Below are 18,353 nucleotides of genomic sequence, written 5' to 3'. Positions count from 1 at the left end.
ATTACTACAGAAATGTAGTCAGTTACTGATACAAATAACAGCAATTTTGTAACAGACTTAAACTAAGCGAAATGTAATGTAATCTGAATACTTTCAGATGACTCCCTTTAAATGCCTCAAAACATTTCTAATGGAAACAAAATGAATTTTTCATATTATACACGTGTACTAATTAACTACAGTGTAAATAATATTGAGTAAGACTGATATATACAACAAAAATTTTACTATTGTGAAGTATTGAATTGTTTATTTATCGCCAGTATTACAGTTAAAATACAGTTATACAGGCAAGAATGACAAAGACTTTTTAAAATTGCTGTATTTTAAAGACGTAATTATAAAACAATAATCACTGACAGTGTGACTAGGCTGCAATCTAATTACACATTAAAATGTATTTGTTATTTATTTATTTACATTTTAATTTAACGTGTGCTGATAATAGGTACTTGCTTTTTGTAATGCGATTATGTATATATGATTACATTGAATCTGTTACTACCCAATCCTTTTTACTCTGTAGTTTTTTATATATTTTCTTTGCCTGCATGTTGACCTTTTGCTTTTTAATACTGCTGGTTAATTTAAAGCAAAAAAGCATATACTGAAAGTATACCGGCTATGCAAAACTTCGACACATTATTGGAGGGGAACTGGTATGTCCAATCTTCCTTACAGGACGTGAATGCAGCATGTGTTCAGACAGCGGAGGCTGAGCAGCATCAGGAGCAGGATGGCAGCTAGCAGCTGGTCTACATCTCTGCGTTAACACCATCATCCCTGTGAAGCTCGATGACAGGTGGGTAACACACCATCACGCTCATACGGTGTGTGTGTGTGTGTGTGTGTGTGTGTGTGTGTGTGTGTGTGTGATGTCTCTGTATCAACGTTATGTGTGAATCAGTAAACGTGTGTGCGTGTTGTCATCAGCCGCTGTGTATGTTGCGCGGCTTCATGGAAGAGCAGCGGCGGCAGTGCTGCAGAGCTACAGGTGCACACAGACAGACACACACACAGACAGACAGACAGACAGGCTGCCTGCACACACACGGCCGCGTCCTTCACCGCACCACTGTCTCTGCAGGCACAAGGTCAGGAGGAGACGCAGCTGCTCCCGGAGGACGGATGTCCTATGATCGGCTTTCACCGAGCTGCTGGAGCAGATGATGGAGAGCTATTGTAGGACAACACCCCACCCCCCACCACCTCCCACAAACACACACACACACACACACACACACGGACACAAGCACTAACAAACTAAAACCAGAACATTACAAGGATAAATAAAATAGCTTCCAGTCAAAGTGACAGTGAAGTGACCCCTTCGATGCAGCACCAGGAGTGTGTAATGAAAAGCAGCACATCACACGTTTAGGCATTTATCATAATTGGGCCTTGAATAATATTAGTGCTTTCTAATGAGGGACATTGTCCAGATGCAAATGATGCCCAACTTTACAAAGAGTTTATAGTTACAGCTTGGCCTCAGAGCTGCAGAACCTGAGTTAGGCCTAAATGTTCCCTCCAGGATGAGGCCAGCCCTAACCTGGCTACTTAACTGATCTATGACTCAATAGTGCATGATTTACCATCCTACCAACATATTTAATCAGTAATTAATTAATCTGAAAATGAATTTAAAAAAACAGGCCGCTGTAATTTCAGGAAAGTTACTGCCAATTTGTATATTGTGTTAGCATGATTTAGTTTTCAGTCATTCTAAATAAACATCATTTGCGTTCATTTGCATGGTGAAACTGACTGACTGGTGTCATCGTGAGCAAATGGTGTGCTAATGGCAAATACATCATATGTAGGATTTCTGCATTAAAGTGTCTATTAAAACCATATTTTGCAATGTGTACTGACATCATCCCAAATGTTTCCAGCAATGTTCAAACCTAGAGACATCTACAAGTTTACTATAGGGAAATGTACTGTATGTTCTACTGCCACTATAAACTCTAGGATAGAGTCAGAGAGCGAGGAAGGAGGTAGGTGAATGAGACTACACATAATGGGAATAAAACTTTAAAACATCATCCCCAAACTTTTGTGCTTGAACATACACACTAGCCATAAGTGAGTGAGCAACCGCACACACTGAGGTTGTAAATGTGTGTTTGAATGCAACCTCTCACTAAACTCAGCACTCAGCAGATATCCTGGTTCCTCTCCCTACAGCTCCATCTGACACTCAACATTACAGTACATAACCACCCAACAATGGAGGTCACCTCAGCAGATCACTGCTACTGTTGGATAAATCCACTTCTGAATCACAAAAGTTCAAAAGTCATCTCTGAGCTCTCCTCCGGTCAACAAACAGCTCTGGGTCAGAGCAGGATCTGTGTGACTCTGGGTGTTTATTCCTTCAGAAAGTCTGGCTCTGCACCCGACTCTTTCCTCCAGAGCTCTGAGCAGCTGAGCAGCAGCTCTGCCCGCTGATCAATCATGCATTTAAAGTTTCATTAAATGAAAGGCAATAAATCTGAACATCTGTAGCATTCATTGGAAGCCTCTGTTAACAGCTTTAATGTGTGATTTCATCATTCCTGCCACAGGAAATCTTGATTTGTAGGACTCCTCGAATTAATTCTCCCAAAAATCTAATCAGTTAATGGTGCTTTAATTCTCACCTGCTTTTCATTTTCTCTTACCTCCTAGAACCACTGGAATCCTTCTTAGCATAAAACCATTGAAGAGGAAGTGACAGGGAGGAAGGATGGACTCCATCACTATGATGGGCAGCTGCAGGAGCCCTTTGTTCCTTACAGCCTCCTCCTCCCACCACCTCCACCATGCCCGGGGTTGTTTCCTTCGCAACGGCATGAAGAGTGGAGCTGGAGATGCTGGGACTGCTTGTCTGTCTGTCCAGCCCACGGTGGCCATCCTGGGCTCAGGTGACTTCTCCAAGTGCCTGACCATACGCCTGCTGCGCTGTGGCTTTCATGTGGTGGTGGGCAGCCGCCATCCCAAAATGGCAGCCCAGTCATTTCCCCATGTGGTGGATGTGACGCACCACGAAGACGCTGTCGGGAAGGCCAGCATTCTGTTTCTGGCAGTCCGCCGTGAGCACTACTCTATCCTATGGGACCTCAAACACCTACTGGAAGGTAGATCCCAATAAACACACACACTTGCTAATGCTAGTTTAAAGGAGGAAGTCATATTTTTTTTAGATACGATCATGTGTATGAAAGAGTAAAAAGCATTTTAAAAAATTAGACAGTGTAGTAATAGACTTAGGCTAGTAGGATTGTAAGCTCTTTGATTACTGTGATGCACAGCCCACACTATAGTGACTTTGCTCTGTATTTAAGGACATTTTAAAGGATTTTCTTTGATCTTAATAAAATACTTGTACATTGAAATATTTTTTGGCCACTGCAATCGCTCCTCCTTCCCACACTGGCCATGTAGTGATCCTTTTTCAGTGTGATTTCAATGTGAGAAATTAGGGACAAAATCCACAGTTCTCTCTCTTTAAAAAAATACATCCAAAAGTTGAGATAAAACCACATCTCTTCTTCATGTTTCCCAAGACAGGTAGTGTTTGGCTGCTGAGCTGCAGTGGCAGGAGAGTCACACAAGGAGGAAGCAACACAAACAGCCTGTCTGCCTCAGACAGTAGAAGCCTTTAAATAGTCTCAGCTGAACTTAAGATGCACTAGAGAAGGTGCTCCTCATGGCCAGTCTCTGAAAATACACATTAACACAAATCCAGTAACTTATAGGGAATATACATTTGTTAAAAGAGAACATTTGATTCACACAACTTTGATGATAGGCTTCCCAAGATTCCTTGGAATCATGTGAGCTAAGCTGATGTCATACTAAATCACTGTGTGGCACTTATCCATAATGGCCAACTAGTCAGCTAACTATGTATAACTAAGACATGTTGGCCAGTTCGCTCCGTTTTCCAGCATGCGGGGACATTCGTATATGACGCAATAGATTGATCTACATTGTATGTGGCAAGAATGAGCTTGCTAATTTTCTCATTCTTCCTTTTGTTATTTAAATGTGATTTTGTACTGTAAATTTGGATTTGAAGTTTAAAATATTGATCAGTCATTGATGAGTAAGTTTCATTGATATTGGCTATTTGTTAATCTTTTCTGTTTATAACAGGCTATTTCCTTTAAATTTGATACTCTGTACTGTAGCTTTAAGAGGCAGCAGCCTCACACTCTAGCTCAAGAGAGGTCGTTGACCCGAGTGCTGTTGTGGACACCAGACTAGCAGTGGAGACACACGGTTTTCTTACCGTGTCCTGTCCTGTATTGTTTTTATTACATGAAGGCAATTTTCTTGGATAATTGAGTGACACAAGTGGAATAAAAGTTTTCTTCATTTTTTTCAACTTTACCTGGATGTGAAGTGAGTTATTAAGAACAACAGCGCCTGGACACGTGTAAGCCATGAATACCTGCTAGTCAACATCTGCCGTAACATTAGTAAGAAAACCTTCTCCTTGTGGATTTTGCCTGTGGACTGAGAGTACGTTGGAGTTCGTGGATTCTGGAAAGGAAAGAAAAGGCGCTCTGCAATGGCTCAAGTAAGTGCATAGCTGACTGCAGCTGCTAGTGGAAACAGCTAACGTGTGGACTGAATGTTTTTGTCTTTTTTTTGTCTACGCTACGCTAATTATCACGGACGATCTGCTAACTACCCGCGGACGGTTATCCTTTGTGTGTGCTTTGAAAGACATTGGAACACTTTGTTGTATTAAGCTAACAACAGCTAGCAAGTGGAAAAGGCTAATCTTGTATTAGGAATCATGGAGGAGGATAAAGATTCGGCCACAATGGAAAAACGGCAAGTGAAACCTACAGTCAAAGCTATGGAAGATGCATTACAGAGGAAAATAGGGTCAAGGAAAGCTACACTGACTCAGCTTACAGCAAAACGGAATGAGATGATTCTTTTAATGGATGATGATGGCAATTTGGAGGTGGTTAAGACCAAGTTGATTGTGGAGTTCAATAAGCTTTTTGGAGAGTTTTGTGAGGTGAACGTTTCTGTTAAAGGGTTGTTTCAGCAAGTTACCTCAGAAGAGGAAATGAACAGTGATCAAGAGAAGTGGTTCAAACCAAAAGCTGATTCATTCAAGGGCTTTATTGATCAAGTTGATGCTTGGATAGTAAACGTCCATAAACGTATGGAGGAAGCAAGGGAGGTTAATGAAAATATTAAACCGTCTGATAGCATATCAGAAACATCATCTCGAAAGTCCAAGAGGTCTAAGGCAAGCTCTGGTCGTTCTTCTACATCCTCTGCCTCTTCAGCACGCTTGCAAGCAGAATTGGAAAGGGCTACTCTTTTGGCAAGGGCAGCAGCATTGAAAAGGAAGGAAGCCTTGGATACGCAAGAAGTAAAGCTTAAGGCAGAGAAGGAGGAACTTGAGCTTCAGACGGCTTTAGCTGCTTCAGATGCTAAACTTAAGGTTTTGACAAAGTTTGAAAAGGCTGATGCTCTACAAAAGGATGGTGAACAGTCTAAGCCACAAGAGAAGCAGCCAGCTATGGTGCAGAAAGCTCAGGAAGAGTCTGGGATACGTAATAACGTGGCCACTAATCATCATGGGGTTACAAGAAATAGACACAACCCACCACCACTCCCCAACGCTGCACAGTCAAATCAGTTAGCTACAAGTGATGTAGATGACGACGATTTCTCTTCAAGCAGCAGTTCTGCCGAAAGTGTAGCAGGTGCAGGGGCTTTGCCCACTGTAAGACAGCGTCAAAATGACATTACAGAACTATTGATCAAGCAACAAAAACTTTCTACTCTACCACCACAAAATATTCCTATCTTCAAGGGGGATCCTTTGGAATATAGACTCTTTATCAGAGCGTTTGAGCATGGTGTTGAAAGTAAAACAGAGAGCAGCAAGGATCGTCTGTACTTCATGGAACAATACACCAGCGGACAGCCCAGAGAGTTAATACGGAGTTGTCTACATATGGATCCAGAAAAGGGTTATTGTGAGGCAAAAAAACTCTTAAAGGAGCATTTCGGAAATGAATATAGGATCTCTGTGGCATACATAGACAAGGCTTTAAGTTGGCCTACAATCAAGGCAGATGATGGCGAAGGTCTAAATGCATTGGCTCTCTTCCTTACCAGCTGTAATAATGCAATGACAGACTTGGACTATATGGAAGAGTTGGATAATGTTGCCAACATGCGCGCCATTGTCAATAAGCTTCCATACAAGTTGAGAGAGAGGTGGAGGGGTGTTGCCTTTGATATCCAGGAGCAAACGGCTAGAAGACCCAAGTTTAAGGACCTCGTCAAGTTCATTAACATGCAGGCTAAGGTCGCGCTACACCCTTTGTTTGGAGATATAAAGGACAGCAACAAAGGACAAACCAAATCCTCAGTAAACCTCACAGCAGAGAGGAAGAGTAGTAAGACGATCTTTACTACATCTGCAACGCCCATGAGTAACCAAAAAGGTGTCAGCACAGAGTTAAAGCCAAGCAAGAGGAGTCCTACTAGCTCTATCAGCGCTTTCACCAAGCCCTGCCTTTTTTGTCAGGGTGAACACAGCATGGTGCATTGTAAGAAACTGAGGAAATCACTTCACAAAGAGAAGATCGACTTTCTCCGTGGGAAAGGGCTATGCTTCAGTTGCTTGAAACAGGGGCACATGAGCAAGTCCTGTGAGGAGAAATTACAATGTGAGGTCTGCTCATTGCTTCATCCAACTGTGTTGCACATGAAGAGCAAAGACAAGGTTACACCAAAGGAAGAGACATTAGATGACAGTGAGAAGCCGTCTGTCATCAGTGGATTTGTGGACAAAGCAACCAACACATGTTCTGGTACTGGGGCCGGGGACACAAACAATATCCTTGCCATTGTTCCAGTACAAGTAAAGGCGATGAAAGACAACAAGGTGGTTACAACGTATGCTCTTTTGGACCCAGGCAGTACGGCTACCTTTTGCACCGAAGAGCTCATGAATGAGCTCCACCTTAGTGGAAAGAAGATAGACATTCTCCTAACAACTATGGGAGAACAAAAGACTGTTCATAGCCATGTTGTAACAGGCTTGGAAGTGTGTGGCCTAGAAAGTTGCAACTTCATAGAACTACAGGAAGTTTTCTCTCAAAAGACCATCCCGGCTAATAAAAGGAACATTCCACTGCAAGAAGACGTGGACAGATGGCCTCATCTGGAGCAAGTGAGAATTCCCCATATCAATGCAGAAATAGGACTGCTGATTGGAACCAATGTGCCAAAGGCTATGGAACCAGAGGAGGTCATCAGGAGTGTTAACGATGGACCTTACGCCGTAAGAACTATCCTTGGATGGACAGTTAATGGGCCTTTGAGAGACAACAATTGCGAGCCAACTGGAGATGGAAAATACATTACATCTAACAGAATATCAGTGGCTAAACTGGATGAGCTGTGGAATCAACAGTTCAAATACGACTTCCCTGAAAATAACCAAGAACAGCTGGAGATGTCCCGAGAAGACCTCCAATTCATGGACAGTGTTTCACAGTCTGCTAAACTGGTAGAGGGGCATTACTGTATTAGTCTACCACTAAAGAACAAGGATCTTCAAATGCCTAATAATCGTGTTGTAGCAGAACAGCGGGCTTTAAACTTGAAGAAAAAGCTTCTCAAGAATCATTCATTTCGTGAGGACTACATTGTCTTTATGAGTGATATGATCACCAGAGGCTTTGCAATGAAGGTTCCTGATGAAGAGCTTAACCGCAAAGACGGAAAGGTTTGGTACATTCCACACCATGGAGTGTACCATCCTAAAAAACACAAGCTGCGTGTTGTATATGATTGTGGTGCTTCTTATCAGGGAGTCACATTGAATGAGCAACTTCTTCAGGGACCAGACCTCACCAGTTCCTTAATTGGAGTCATCACCAGATTCCGACAAGAACCTGTGGCTATTATGGCTGATGTGGAAGCCATGTTCCATCAGGTAAAAGTCCCATCAGAAGACGCTGACCTTCTGCGGTTTCTATGGTGGCCTGGTGGAGATGTGAACAAACCACTGGAGGAATACAGGATGGTTGTGCACCTATTTGGTGCTACTTCATCACCGAGCTGTGCAAGCTACGCTCTCAGACGATGTGCTGAAGACAACAGGGACCCGTTTGATGCTTCAGTAATCAGCACAGTATTGCACAATTTCTACGTTGATGACTGCCTAAAGTCAGTCAGCTCCGAAGAAGAGGCGGTGTTGCTCTGCCACAATCTGAAAGCCATCTGTCAGAAGGGGGGCTTCAGTTTAACAAAGTGGATTAGCAACAGCCGGGTGGTGCTGGCAGCTATACCTCAGAAGGAAATGGCAAAGGAAATAAAAGATCTGGATCTGGATTCAGATTCACTCCCCATCGAAAGAGCATTGGGAGTACAATGGTGCGTGGAGTCCGACCAATTCAAGTTCAGGATTGCCATCTTAGATAAACCTCTCACCAGAAGAAACATTCTCTCCGTGGTGAGTTCTGTCTACGATCCTTTGGGAATCTTGGCGCCAGTGGTTCTGCCCGCAAAAGGGATCCTGCAAGAGCTCTGTAGGCTAAAGCTCAGCTGGGATGACATAATTCCAGATCATCTTGCACAGCAGTGGTTTGACTGGATTAAGGATCTGCAGTTGCTCACTGATTTTGGAGTTGATCGATGTTTCAAGCCAGCCCATTTTGGAGAGGCTACATATGCTCAGCTGCATCATTTTTGTGATGCTAGTGAAGAGGGCTATGGCACTGTTACCTACTTAGTTCAACAGAACAGCAAAGGCCAAGTCCATAGCGCGTTTGTCATGGGAAAGGCTAGGGTTGCCCCACTCAAGCCCACCACCATCCCACGCCTGGAATTAACGGCGGCAACTATGGCAGTGCGCATGGACAGATTGGTAAGGAAGGAGCTGGAGCTACAGCTTACCGTTTCAGTGTTTTGGACAGACAGCACGGCTGTGCTCAAGTATATTAACAATGAAATGACAAGATTTCGTACATTTGTGGCCAATAGAGTGGTGGAAATTCTGAAGGTGTCAACAGGATCTCAATGGAGGCATGTCAGCACACACTTGAATCCTGCTGATTATGCATCAAGAGGACAGACAGTGAAGTCCTTTGTGCAAAACCACGCCTGGATTTCTGGACCTGATTTTATCACCCAGTCGTCTGACAACTGGCCAGAGAACCCTGACCGTCTGACAGACCTCAACACTGCTGATCCAGAGATCAAGAAAAATGCCACCATAAACGCTCTTGCAGTAGAAGAAAAGGTTGACGTAATGCAGAAACTAATCGAGTACTACTCCTCATGGATGCGCCTTAAGAAAGCAGTGGCATGGATCCTTAACGTGAGGAACACATTGCTTTGCATGGTTAAAAAGAGAAAGGAGCAAAGAGTTGCTATTACACTGTCTGACGCTGACAAAGATCAACAAAAACAGCAGTTGCAAAATTTTATGGCGACCTACAAGACAAGCCTCAGCAAAGCAACCCTCACAGTGGATGATCTGAAAGAGGCTGAACTGGAGATCATACGCCACTGTCAGTGGAAGAGATTCCAAGAGGAAATCAACTCTTTAAAAAAGGGTGAGCCTGTCAAAAGGAGTAGCCACACATACAAGCTAAACCCGGTTCTTCAAGATGGCATTCTTAGAGTTGGAGGAAGGCTTAACCGAGCAGCCATGCCAGAAGAATATAAACATCCAGCTATCTTGGCTAAGGACCTTCGGGTGTCAGAGCTCATCCTTCAGGAGATCCACAGGGAAGTAGGTCACAGTGGACGCAACCATGTCCTATCCAAGCTGCGTCTAAAATACTGGATCCCTAACGTCAGTGCAACAATAAGAAGAGTGTTATCCAAGTGCCTTGTGTGTCGACGGCTACGTGGTGTTACTGGGCAGCAACAAATGGCAGACCTGCCACGAAACAGGGTCTTACCTGATGAACCACCGTTCACTAGAACTGGAGTGGACTATTTTGGTCCTTTTGAAATAAAGCGGGGAAGAGCTACTGTGAAAAGATACGGTGTTATCTTCACCTGTTTAGCCATTCGGGCTGTCCACTTAGAAGTATCAGCATCCCTTGACACAGACTCCTTCATTAACGCTCTTCGGAGGTTTATCGCACGAAGAGGTCAGGTTGTGGAGCTACGTTCTGACAATGGGACCAATTTCGTTGGGGCAGAGCGAGAGCTCAAGAAGGCTATTCAAGAGTGGAACACCTCAAAAATAGAGGAAACATTGCTTCAACGAGGCATTAAATGGATGTTCAACCCCCCAGCTGCCTCTCACCATGGAGGAGTCTGGGAGCGTTTAATCCGGTCCATCAGGAAAATCCTCAATGCCACCCTGAGAACTCAGAATCTGGATGAGGAAAGCCTCCAAACATTTCTATGTGAAGCCGAGGCCATCATTAATGGGAGACCCATTACCACCCCCTCGAGTGACCCCAACGACCTAGAGGCACTCAGCCCAAATCACCTCCTACTACTGCGGACCAAGCCAGCTCTACCTCCAGGACTTTTCCAGAAGGAGGACCTCTATGAACGTCGAAGATGGAGGCAAGTCCAATATATGGCGGACCTTTTTTGGAAACGCTGGGTGAGAGAGTATCTGCCCGAGCTCCAGATGCGCCACAAGTGGTCACGGGCGTCACGTAACTTTGTGCCAGGAGACATTGTTTTGCTGGTGGATGAGACGGCACCGAGAAACTCCTGGGTCATTGGCAAAATCCTTGAGGCAGTGCCAGATGAACATGGACTTGTTCGCCGAGTTCGTTTAAAGACTAAGACCAGTGAACTAGTTAGACCCATCACCAAGGTCTGTCTGCTCCTAGAAGCAGTATGAGACGGAAGTAGAGCATGGCCTCCTTCGGTATGTCAAGTACCAGAGACTAATAACAGAAGAAAGAAGACGTAACTCTGGATTGTTCTTAACACTTTAATGCCCTGTGGTTATTTTGATGTACGTGGTTTGTAATTGTCTCTAAGTTTAGAGAACAATTAGGGGCCGGATAATGTATGTGGCAAGAATGAGCTTGCTAATTTTCTCATTCTTCCTTTTGTTATTTAAATGTGATTTTGTACTGTAAATTTGGATTTGAAGTTTAAAATATTGATCAGTCATTGATGAGTAAGTTTCATTGATATTGGCTATTTGTTAATCTTTTCTGTTTATAACAGGCTATTTCCTTTAAATTTGATACTCTGTACTGTAGCTTTAAGAGGCAGCAGCCTCACACTCTAGCTCAAGAGAGGTCGTTGACCCGAGTGCTGTTGTGGACACCAGACTAGCAGTGGAGACACACGGTTTTCTTACCGTGTCCTGTCCTGTATTGTTTTTATTACATGAAGGCAATTTTCTTGGATAATTGAGTGACACAAGTGGAATAAAAGTTTTCTTCATTTTTTTCAACTTTACCTGGATGTGAAGTGAGTTATTAAGAACAACAGCGCCTGGACACGTGTAAGCCATGAATACCTGCTAGTCAACATCTGCCGTAACATACATTTTTAAGCAAGAGACATACCATCTGCCTGCCACCCAGATGCGATTAAAGGGAACATTCTGGTATTTTGTAACCTTGGCATAGTAACATCTTCTGTTGTGTAAATGACTCACACTAACCAAATGTGGTCCTGTATATTCCCTTGGTTGGCAGCCACAACATGTTGCGATGGCTGCAATGTAATCTTTGAGGAAACTCTAACTATCAGTTACAGCCACTAAAAGTTCTTGTTTTTGCCACTGACAGGCTGAGGCTGTTATTCCAAGTGTCTGACAACGTTACGGAAATGATCCCTTCAGATCTGTTTTGTAACTAGAAACAGTCTTGCTCTGAAATCTTACAAAGTGTGAGTTGTGTCCCTTCCACATGTATGTTCAAAACTAAGACATTAAAAGCTGTCAACAATTATTATTCTTATACCTTATTATTGTATGCATGATAACAAGATATATACTGTTTATCAGCCTACATGGTAGCTAATACAGGCTGCCCTACATGTGAGTGTAGACCCAGGAGCATTTTATACATAGACGTAGAACTGCATATGGACCGTATGGACGTGTCCATACCATTCTCAAGCGATGGCTGAAATGTCCACACCAATATGAAGGTTGAAGGGAAAGAAATGTGCCTGATGTGGCACACAAAGAGTTAAATCCTTTCCCACTTCAGCACCACCTCCCAAATCCGTCTTTGAGACAGGTGTGTTTTTTGATTGGCTCAGCTCCCTGTAGACTGTCCAAGTTGTTTGACTTGCAGGCTTTGCCAGTGTTGACGAGAGGAGGTCCACACTGTTCTCCTGCAACACATGTCTGGCAAGAAAGTGGAAGACATTTCACCCAAAAAGTTTAAATCACTTGAGGAAAATAGTCCCCCCTCAAAGGCTACTGCTAATGATGCAAAACATTGTTTCCAGCCGTTTTCTCCCTCTTAATGGTGATCGATTTGTTACTTTGTCAGGTGACAGAAGAAGCAACACAGCCGTCCCCTTAACAGACAGTGGTGGAGTGGCAGGGTCACAGCAGCAGGTGGACTCCAATAAGGACACAGCGGTTCATTTAATTTTAAGTGTTAGCTAGTTGTAATATTAGAAGTATGCCCAGTGAATACTACTGATGTTCTTCGAGATTTGAGTCGTGCTGTGTCACTGCTCACAGCATCAATATTTTATTGATCAGGTGACAGAGGAACCTTGGCCAGGTTGTAGCTCATACAGGGAGGATTCAGGGCTACAGGTAGATTTGACATGGTGCTATACTAAATGTTTTACTGCATATGTTGTCTGCTTATGTATAGTAGGTAATGCATTGTACAATGTTAGAGTGAACCTCTAGCCAAAAAGCAGCCGAGGCTTTGTTTGTGATTGAATATGAGTCAAACCGACTTCCGGGTTGACCACCTGCAAGATGGCGGCATAACAAAATCGCTCCTGTCCAACCCTGACGAGATATCGCTGAGAAACCCTGAAAAACTCACTATTTGTCCATCGAACTTGTTACATCTTGAAAGGGGTGCTTAATGGCAACCAGGAACACATCCAAGAAAAACACAACGCAGCAAGCAAAGCAGGACGAGCTAAAACGCTAACACATCCCAGAGGCTAACGTGAGTGATAGCAAGCTAGCAGAAGCAACCACGCCGCAAACTATGTCTGGTGAGGAGAGCGTGCGCTTAGAAACGATCCTCCAGGAGCTGAGAGGTTTTCGTCAGGACAACAGAGAGCAGTTGGAAGAAATAAAGGAAGAAATTGTGAAAACAAACACCAGACTGGGCGAGGCTGAAGGCAGGATAGCAAAAGCGGAGGAGAGAATTCAGAATATGGAGGACATCCTGAAAGAAATGCTTCAGCTCCAAACCAAACTGGAAGAAAAAATAACCAACCAAGAAAGCCGATCCAGGCGGGACAATGTAAGGATATATGGCATACCAGAGGGAACAGAAAAAGAGGCCTCATCCATGATCTCCTTTGTGGAGAAGCTACTCCGGGAAAACCTCGACATACCTGCGGACACACCGCTGCACACTGAGAGAGCCCACCGCGCACTCGGACAGCAGCCACCGGAGGATGCACAGCCAAGATCCATCCTGGTAAAATTCCTTAGCTTCAGAACTAAGGAAACAATACTCCGCCTGGCATGGCAAAGGAGAGGTTTCATATGGCACGGGAAGAAGATAAACTTGGACAATGACTACGCCCCACGTATTCTCCAAAAGCGCAGGGAATACGCTGAAATACGGAAGGTTCTGAAAGACAAACAAATCCCGTTCCAGACCCTTTACCCGGCTAAGCTTAAGGTCAGACACGACGATGGAATCCGAGTATACGAGACGGCAAGGGAGGCTTTGCAGGACTTGTCAAGGAGGGGACTCCCTGTTGAAATCATCAGGCCCGCGGAGACGCTCATGGAGCAGCTACAGCAGCTGTCCTGGGAGAAACCCCGCCGACGCAAGGACAGACGGGCGACTCACACCTCAGAGGTGAACTTTAAAGAAAAACTGCAAGCCTTCAGAAGAGAGTCATCTACTTCGTGAAAGATCGGTCATTGATCCCTCTTATCCTGCTTTGTAGGTAAAAAAAAAAAAAAAAAAAAACACTCACTATGAAAAGCTTGAAATTTAAACTGGGTGAACTAGGCACTATAACAATAGTACAAGAAATCATTCCATTTCATCCTGCTGTCTTGGTAAATGAAAACAAAGCTATAATGACAGGGAAGCAACGGGACATTTAGCCGCAACTATCTTCAACAAGGGCCCTCTCGACATGTCCCGAGAGAGGGGCTTTCCCTTGGAGCCTTATGTAAAAGGCTCAAGCAGGGTCTCTAAAAAGACCCCTATGTTGGAAGTCACCAAAGACACTTATTTTCTTTTGTTTTCATGTTCCTTTTATTCTGTGTTAACAAGGTTCTGTTGTTGTTTACTCTCTATTCGTTCATATGGAGAGGGGAATGCTTTTCATATCCATGAGTGTGAAAACAAGCTTGACCAGTCAAATGCAAGATAGTCCAATAAGAATAATTTCTTTTAATGTCAACGGGATGCTTAATCCAGTCAAAAGAGGGAAAATTATATCAAAATTAAGGAGGGAAAAAATTCAGATAGGTTTTCTCCAAGAAACTCACCTCAGTGAAATTGAACATAATAAATTAAAGAAAATGGGCTTTAAACATGTGTATTCATCCTCTTATAAATCAGGTCACAGAAGGGGAGTGGCCATTCTGATTGCAAATGCTGTAAATTATGAACACCTGTCTGAATTTAGAGATAAAGAGGGGAGATATATTCTGTTAATAGGTAAAGTGGAAGGAATCTTAGTGAGTTTGCTTAATGTATATGCTCCCCCAGGCAGTGGATGCTCATTTTACAGACAGATGATTGAATTAATGACATCAAAAGGTCAGGGGACTGTCAGACTTAAATACAGGTTTAATTCCAAAATTAGACTCTTCAGGGGGGAACCCAGACTTCAGTGGCATTAGTAAAAAGATAAATAATTTGATGAAAGAGACAGGTATTATAGACGTATGGAGAGAAATATATCCATCCAGTCGGGACTATACTCATTATTCATCCCCTCACGGTACATACTCTAGGATAGACTATTTTTTAATCTTTAAGAGTGATCTCCATAGAGTAGTGCATTGCGATATTGGTCCAATAGCTCTGTCGGCCCACAGTCCCATATATACGTCAGTACACCTTAACAATAAACTGAGGACGACCTCTTGGAGATTAAATTCAAATATCTTAAATAATACACAAATTAAAAAACAAATAGGAAATGAAATCAAAGTATATCTTGAACTTAACGATAATGGAGAGGTGGGGCCGCCCGTGCTCTGGGACGCTCTCAAAGCAGTAATAAGGGGGAGGATCATTTCTATTACTTCTCACGAGAAAAAACTTAGACAACAGAGGCTCAAGAATCTAGAAGACAGACTAAAGCAGTTACAGAAAGAACATAAAAAAACCTTAGATTCAGAAATTATTTCGGACATTAAGAAAACAAAGAATGAAATAGACGACATAAAACACACAAGAAATTCAGAAAAAAATGTTGTTCACAAGGCAACGTTACTATGAAGTAGGAGGAAAGTCTTTGAAACTGCTGTCTCACAGATTACGAAAACAACAAGCTGAACACACTATATATAAGATTCGAAACCCTGAATCAGGAAATATTGAGACAAGCTTAGATAGAATAAAAGAAAGTTTTGAGAAGTACTATAAATCACTATACTCCCAAACCCAAACAGATGATGACCCCCAAATTGACACTTTCTTAGCTACCAGCTACGTAATACCCTCCATTACTGAGGAGCAAAATCAAAAACTGATTGCAGAAATAAGCAAAGAGGAACTAAACTTGGCAATTAGGAAACTTAAAACAGGAAAGTCCCCAGGCCCCGACGGCTTTGGCCCAGATTGGTATAAATCAATGCAAGAACACCTGGGTGACACTCTTTTAAAAACCTTTAGCCTAACTGGGTGCTGAAAGAAAAGGAAATCCCACCCTCTTGGAGAGATGCAACCATTTCAGTCATTCCGAAGGAAGGAAAAGACAAAACAGAATGCGGTAATTATCGTCCCATTAGTGTATTAAACGTTGACTATAAACTGTTTACGTCAATATTGAGCAAGAGAATTGAAAATATCCTACCAGAACTCATCCACTTGGATCAAACAGGTTTTATTCGTCAAAGACAAACGCAAGACAGCGTTAGGAGGACCTTACACATTATTAGACACATCACACAAAATAATATAGAGTCAGCCATACTGAGTCTAGATGCAGAGAAGGCGTTTGACTCTGTCAAATGGTCCTTCTTGTATAAAGTACTAGCGAAATTCGGCTTTCACAGATCTATCATCGACACATTTAGAACACTATATGAGAGACCATCTGCAAGGATAAAAAGCAATGGTGACCTGACAAATTCTTTTATTCTAGAACGTGGAACAAGACAAGGATGTTGTGATTCCCCCCTTCTCTTTGCCTTGTTTATTGAGCCCTTAAGCCAATATATAAGACAAAATAGAGATATTAAAGGAATAGACATGCCAACTGGGGAGCACAAATTGGCTTTATTTGCAGATGATGTGTTAATTTACTTAGTGCAACCCACACAGTCACTTCCAAAACTCATGAATATCCTAAATAAATATGAATCACTCTCAGGTTATAAACTTAATATACAAAAGACTCAAATAATGATATTTAACTATGATCCACCAAATCACATTAGAAGTAGATACAAATTGAAATGGGACACAGATTCAGTAAGGTATCTGGGTATCAATCTTCCTAAAGACACATCAAAACTACATGACCTCAACTATGGACTAATAAACGCGAAAATAAAATTAGATTTATGAAGATGGAACGTAATTCCTTTTTTGAATTTAAGCGCTAGGGTAGAATCCATCAGAATTAACATTTTACCAAGATTAGTATATCTCTTCCAGACCCTACCAATTAATGTTCCACCTAAACAGTTTATAGAGTGGGATAGATTGATATCCAGATACTTGTGGCAGGGGAAAAAACCTAGAATCAAGTATAAAACCCTGCAATTAAAGAAGGATCATGGTGGAATGGGCCTTCCATGTTTACAAATATACTATTATGCAGCTCAACTAAGGCCCCTACTGTGTTTATGTACCCAGGCATACTCAGCAAGGTGGAAGGAGATTGAACATCAATTGACAGAAGGGATCCCATTAGAAGCAATTTTAACAGATGAGGAACTGCAAAAAAAAAACTGCTAACAAGGGTAATCAGTGGTTCAACTTATCACTAAAAATATGGCAGGAAACTATAAAACTATGTAGGTTAGAAGTTCCTGCAAAATTGTTGAGATGGTGTGCTTACGATTCAAACTTTTTGCCGAATAGATTTGATGATAGATTCAAAAAATGGACCACAAAAGGTCTTACTAACTACTATACATTTGTCCACAAGGGGGCGATCCAAAACTTTGGATCCTTACAGAGAAAATATGACCTGGAAAAGAGCGATTTTTTTAGGTACCTTCAAGTTCAGCACTATTTCGTTCTGAACTTGAGCACAGCTTTGAAGAACTGAAGAATTAGGTATCCTAAAACTGTTTTTGTCAGCATCTAAATCCTCGACATTCAGTAATATCATCTCCAAGATGTACAAAGGTATTCTTCAATGTAAATCAGATAACTCACTCTATATAAAATGAAATGGGAGAAAGAGGGTCATTTTGACATCTCTGAGGGGAGTTGGCAAAGAATGTGTGCAATACAATGGAGTTCAACTAGTTCTTCCACGTGGCATGAATTCTGCTGGAAAAATATTGTACGATTCTTTATTACTGCACAGCAAAAAGCACATTTTGGAGATGGCAGCAGTTGTTGGAGGCTCTGTGGGGAAAACAATGCCAATCACTTCCACATATTCTGGAGCTGCCAGGTTCTTACTGGCAAGAAATACACAAACACATTAACAACGTATTTGGTAGTAGTATTCCTCTCAGATGTGATACTATTTACATGGGTGATATCCAATTAGACAGGTGGAGTAATAACGACAAGAAACTTGCTCATATACTTCTGGCAGCAAGTAAAAAGGCTGTCACAAGGAGACGGCTGAAATCAGACCCACCAACTATTGAAGAGTGGATAGAAATAATACATGAAATGTATGTTATGGAGCGACTATCATTTTCCCTCAGGATCCAAAAAGAAAGATTCTACCTGATTTGGACCAAGTGGACCGAATGCTTCAAACCAGTTAGAGCAGACTTTAATAGACATGACACTATATTTGAAGAGATGTGGACATAATTAATAGATTTATGTATTAGACAC

General features: G+C 42.3%; 1 protein-coding gene across 2 annotated transcripts in view; it reads left to right on the top strand.

The window, feature by feature from the left end:
- Positions 1 to 18,353, top strand: part of steap2 (STEAP family member 2, metalloreductase) — a 31,287-nt gene that overhangs the window by 1,441 nt on the left and 11,493 nt on the right. For both annotated transcript variants that reach the window (XM_030398789.1, XM_030398788.1), the window contains exons 2-3: positions 682 to 802; positions 2,674 to 3,122. In XM_030398789.1, coding sequence (XP_030254649.1) covers positions 2,732 to 3,122 — 391 coding nt within the window. In that variant the 5' untranslated portion in view covers positions 682 to 802; positions 2,674 to 2,731. The remainder of the gene's footprint in view (positions 1 to 681; positions 803 to 2,673; positions 3,123 to 18,353) is intronic.

Source organism: Sparus aurata, chromosome 19, assembly GCF_900880675.1.
Source record: "Sparus aurata chromosome 19, fSpaAur1.1, whole genome shotgun sequence".
Lineage (NCBI taxonomy): Eukaryota > Metazoa > Chordata > Actinopteri > Spariformes > Sparidae > Sparus > Sparus aurata.
The sequence above is the reverse complement of the archived record's forward strand: the minus strand, read 5'-3'. Positions and strand labels throughout refer to the sequence as shown.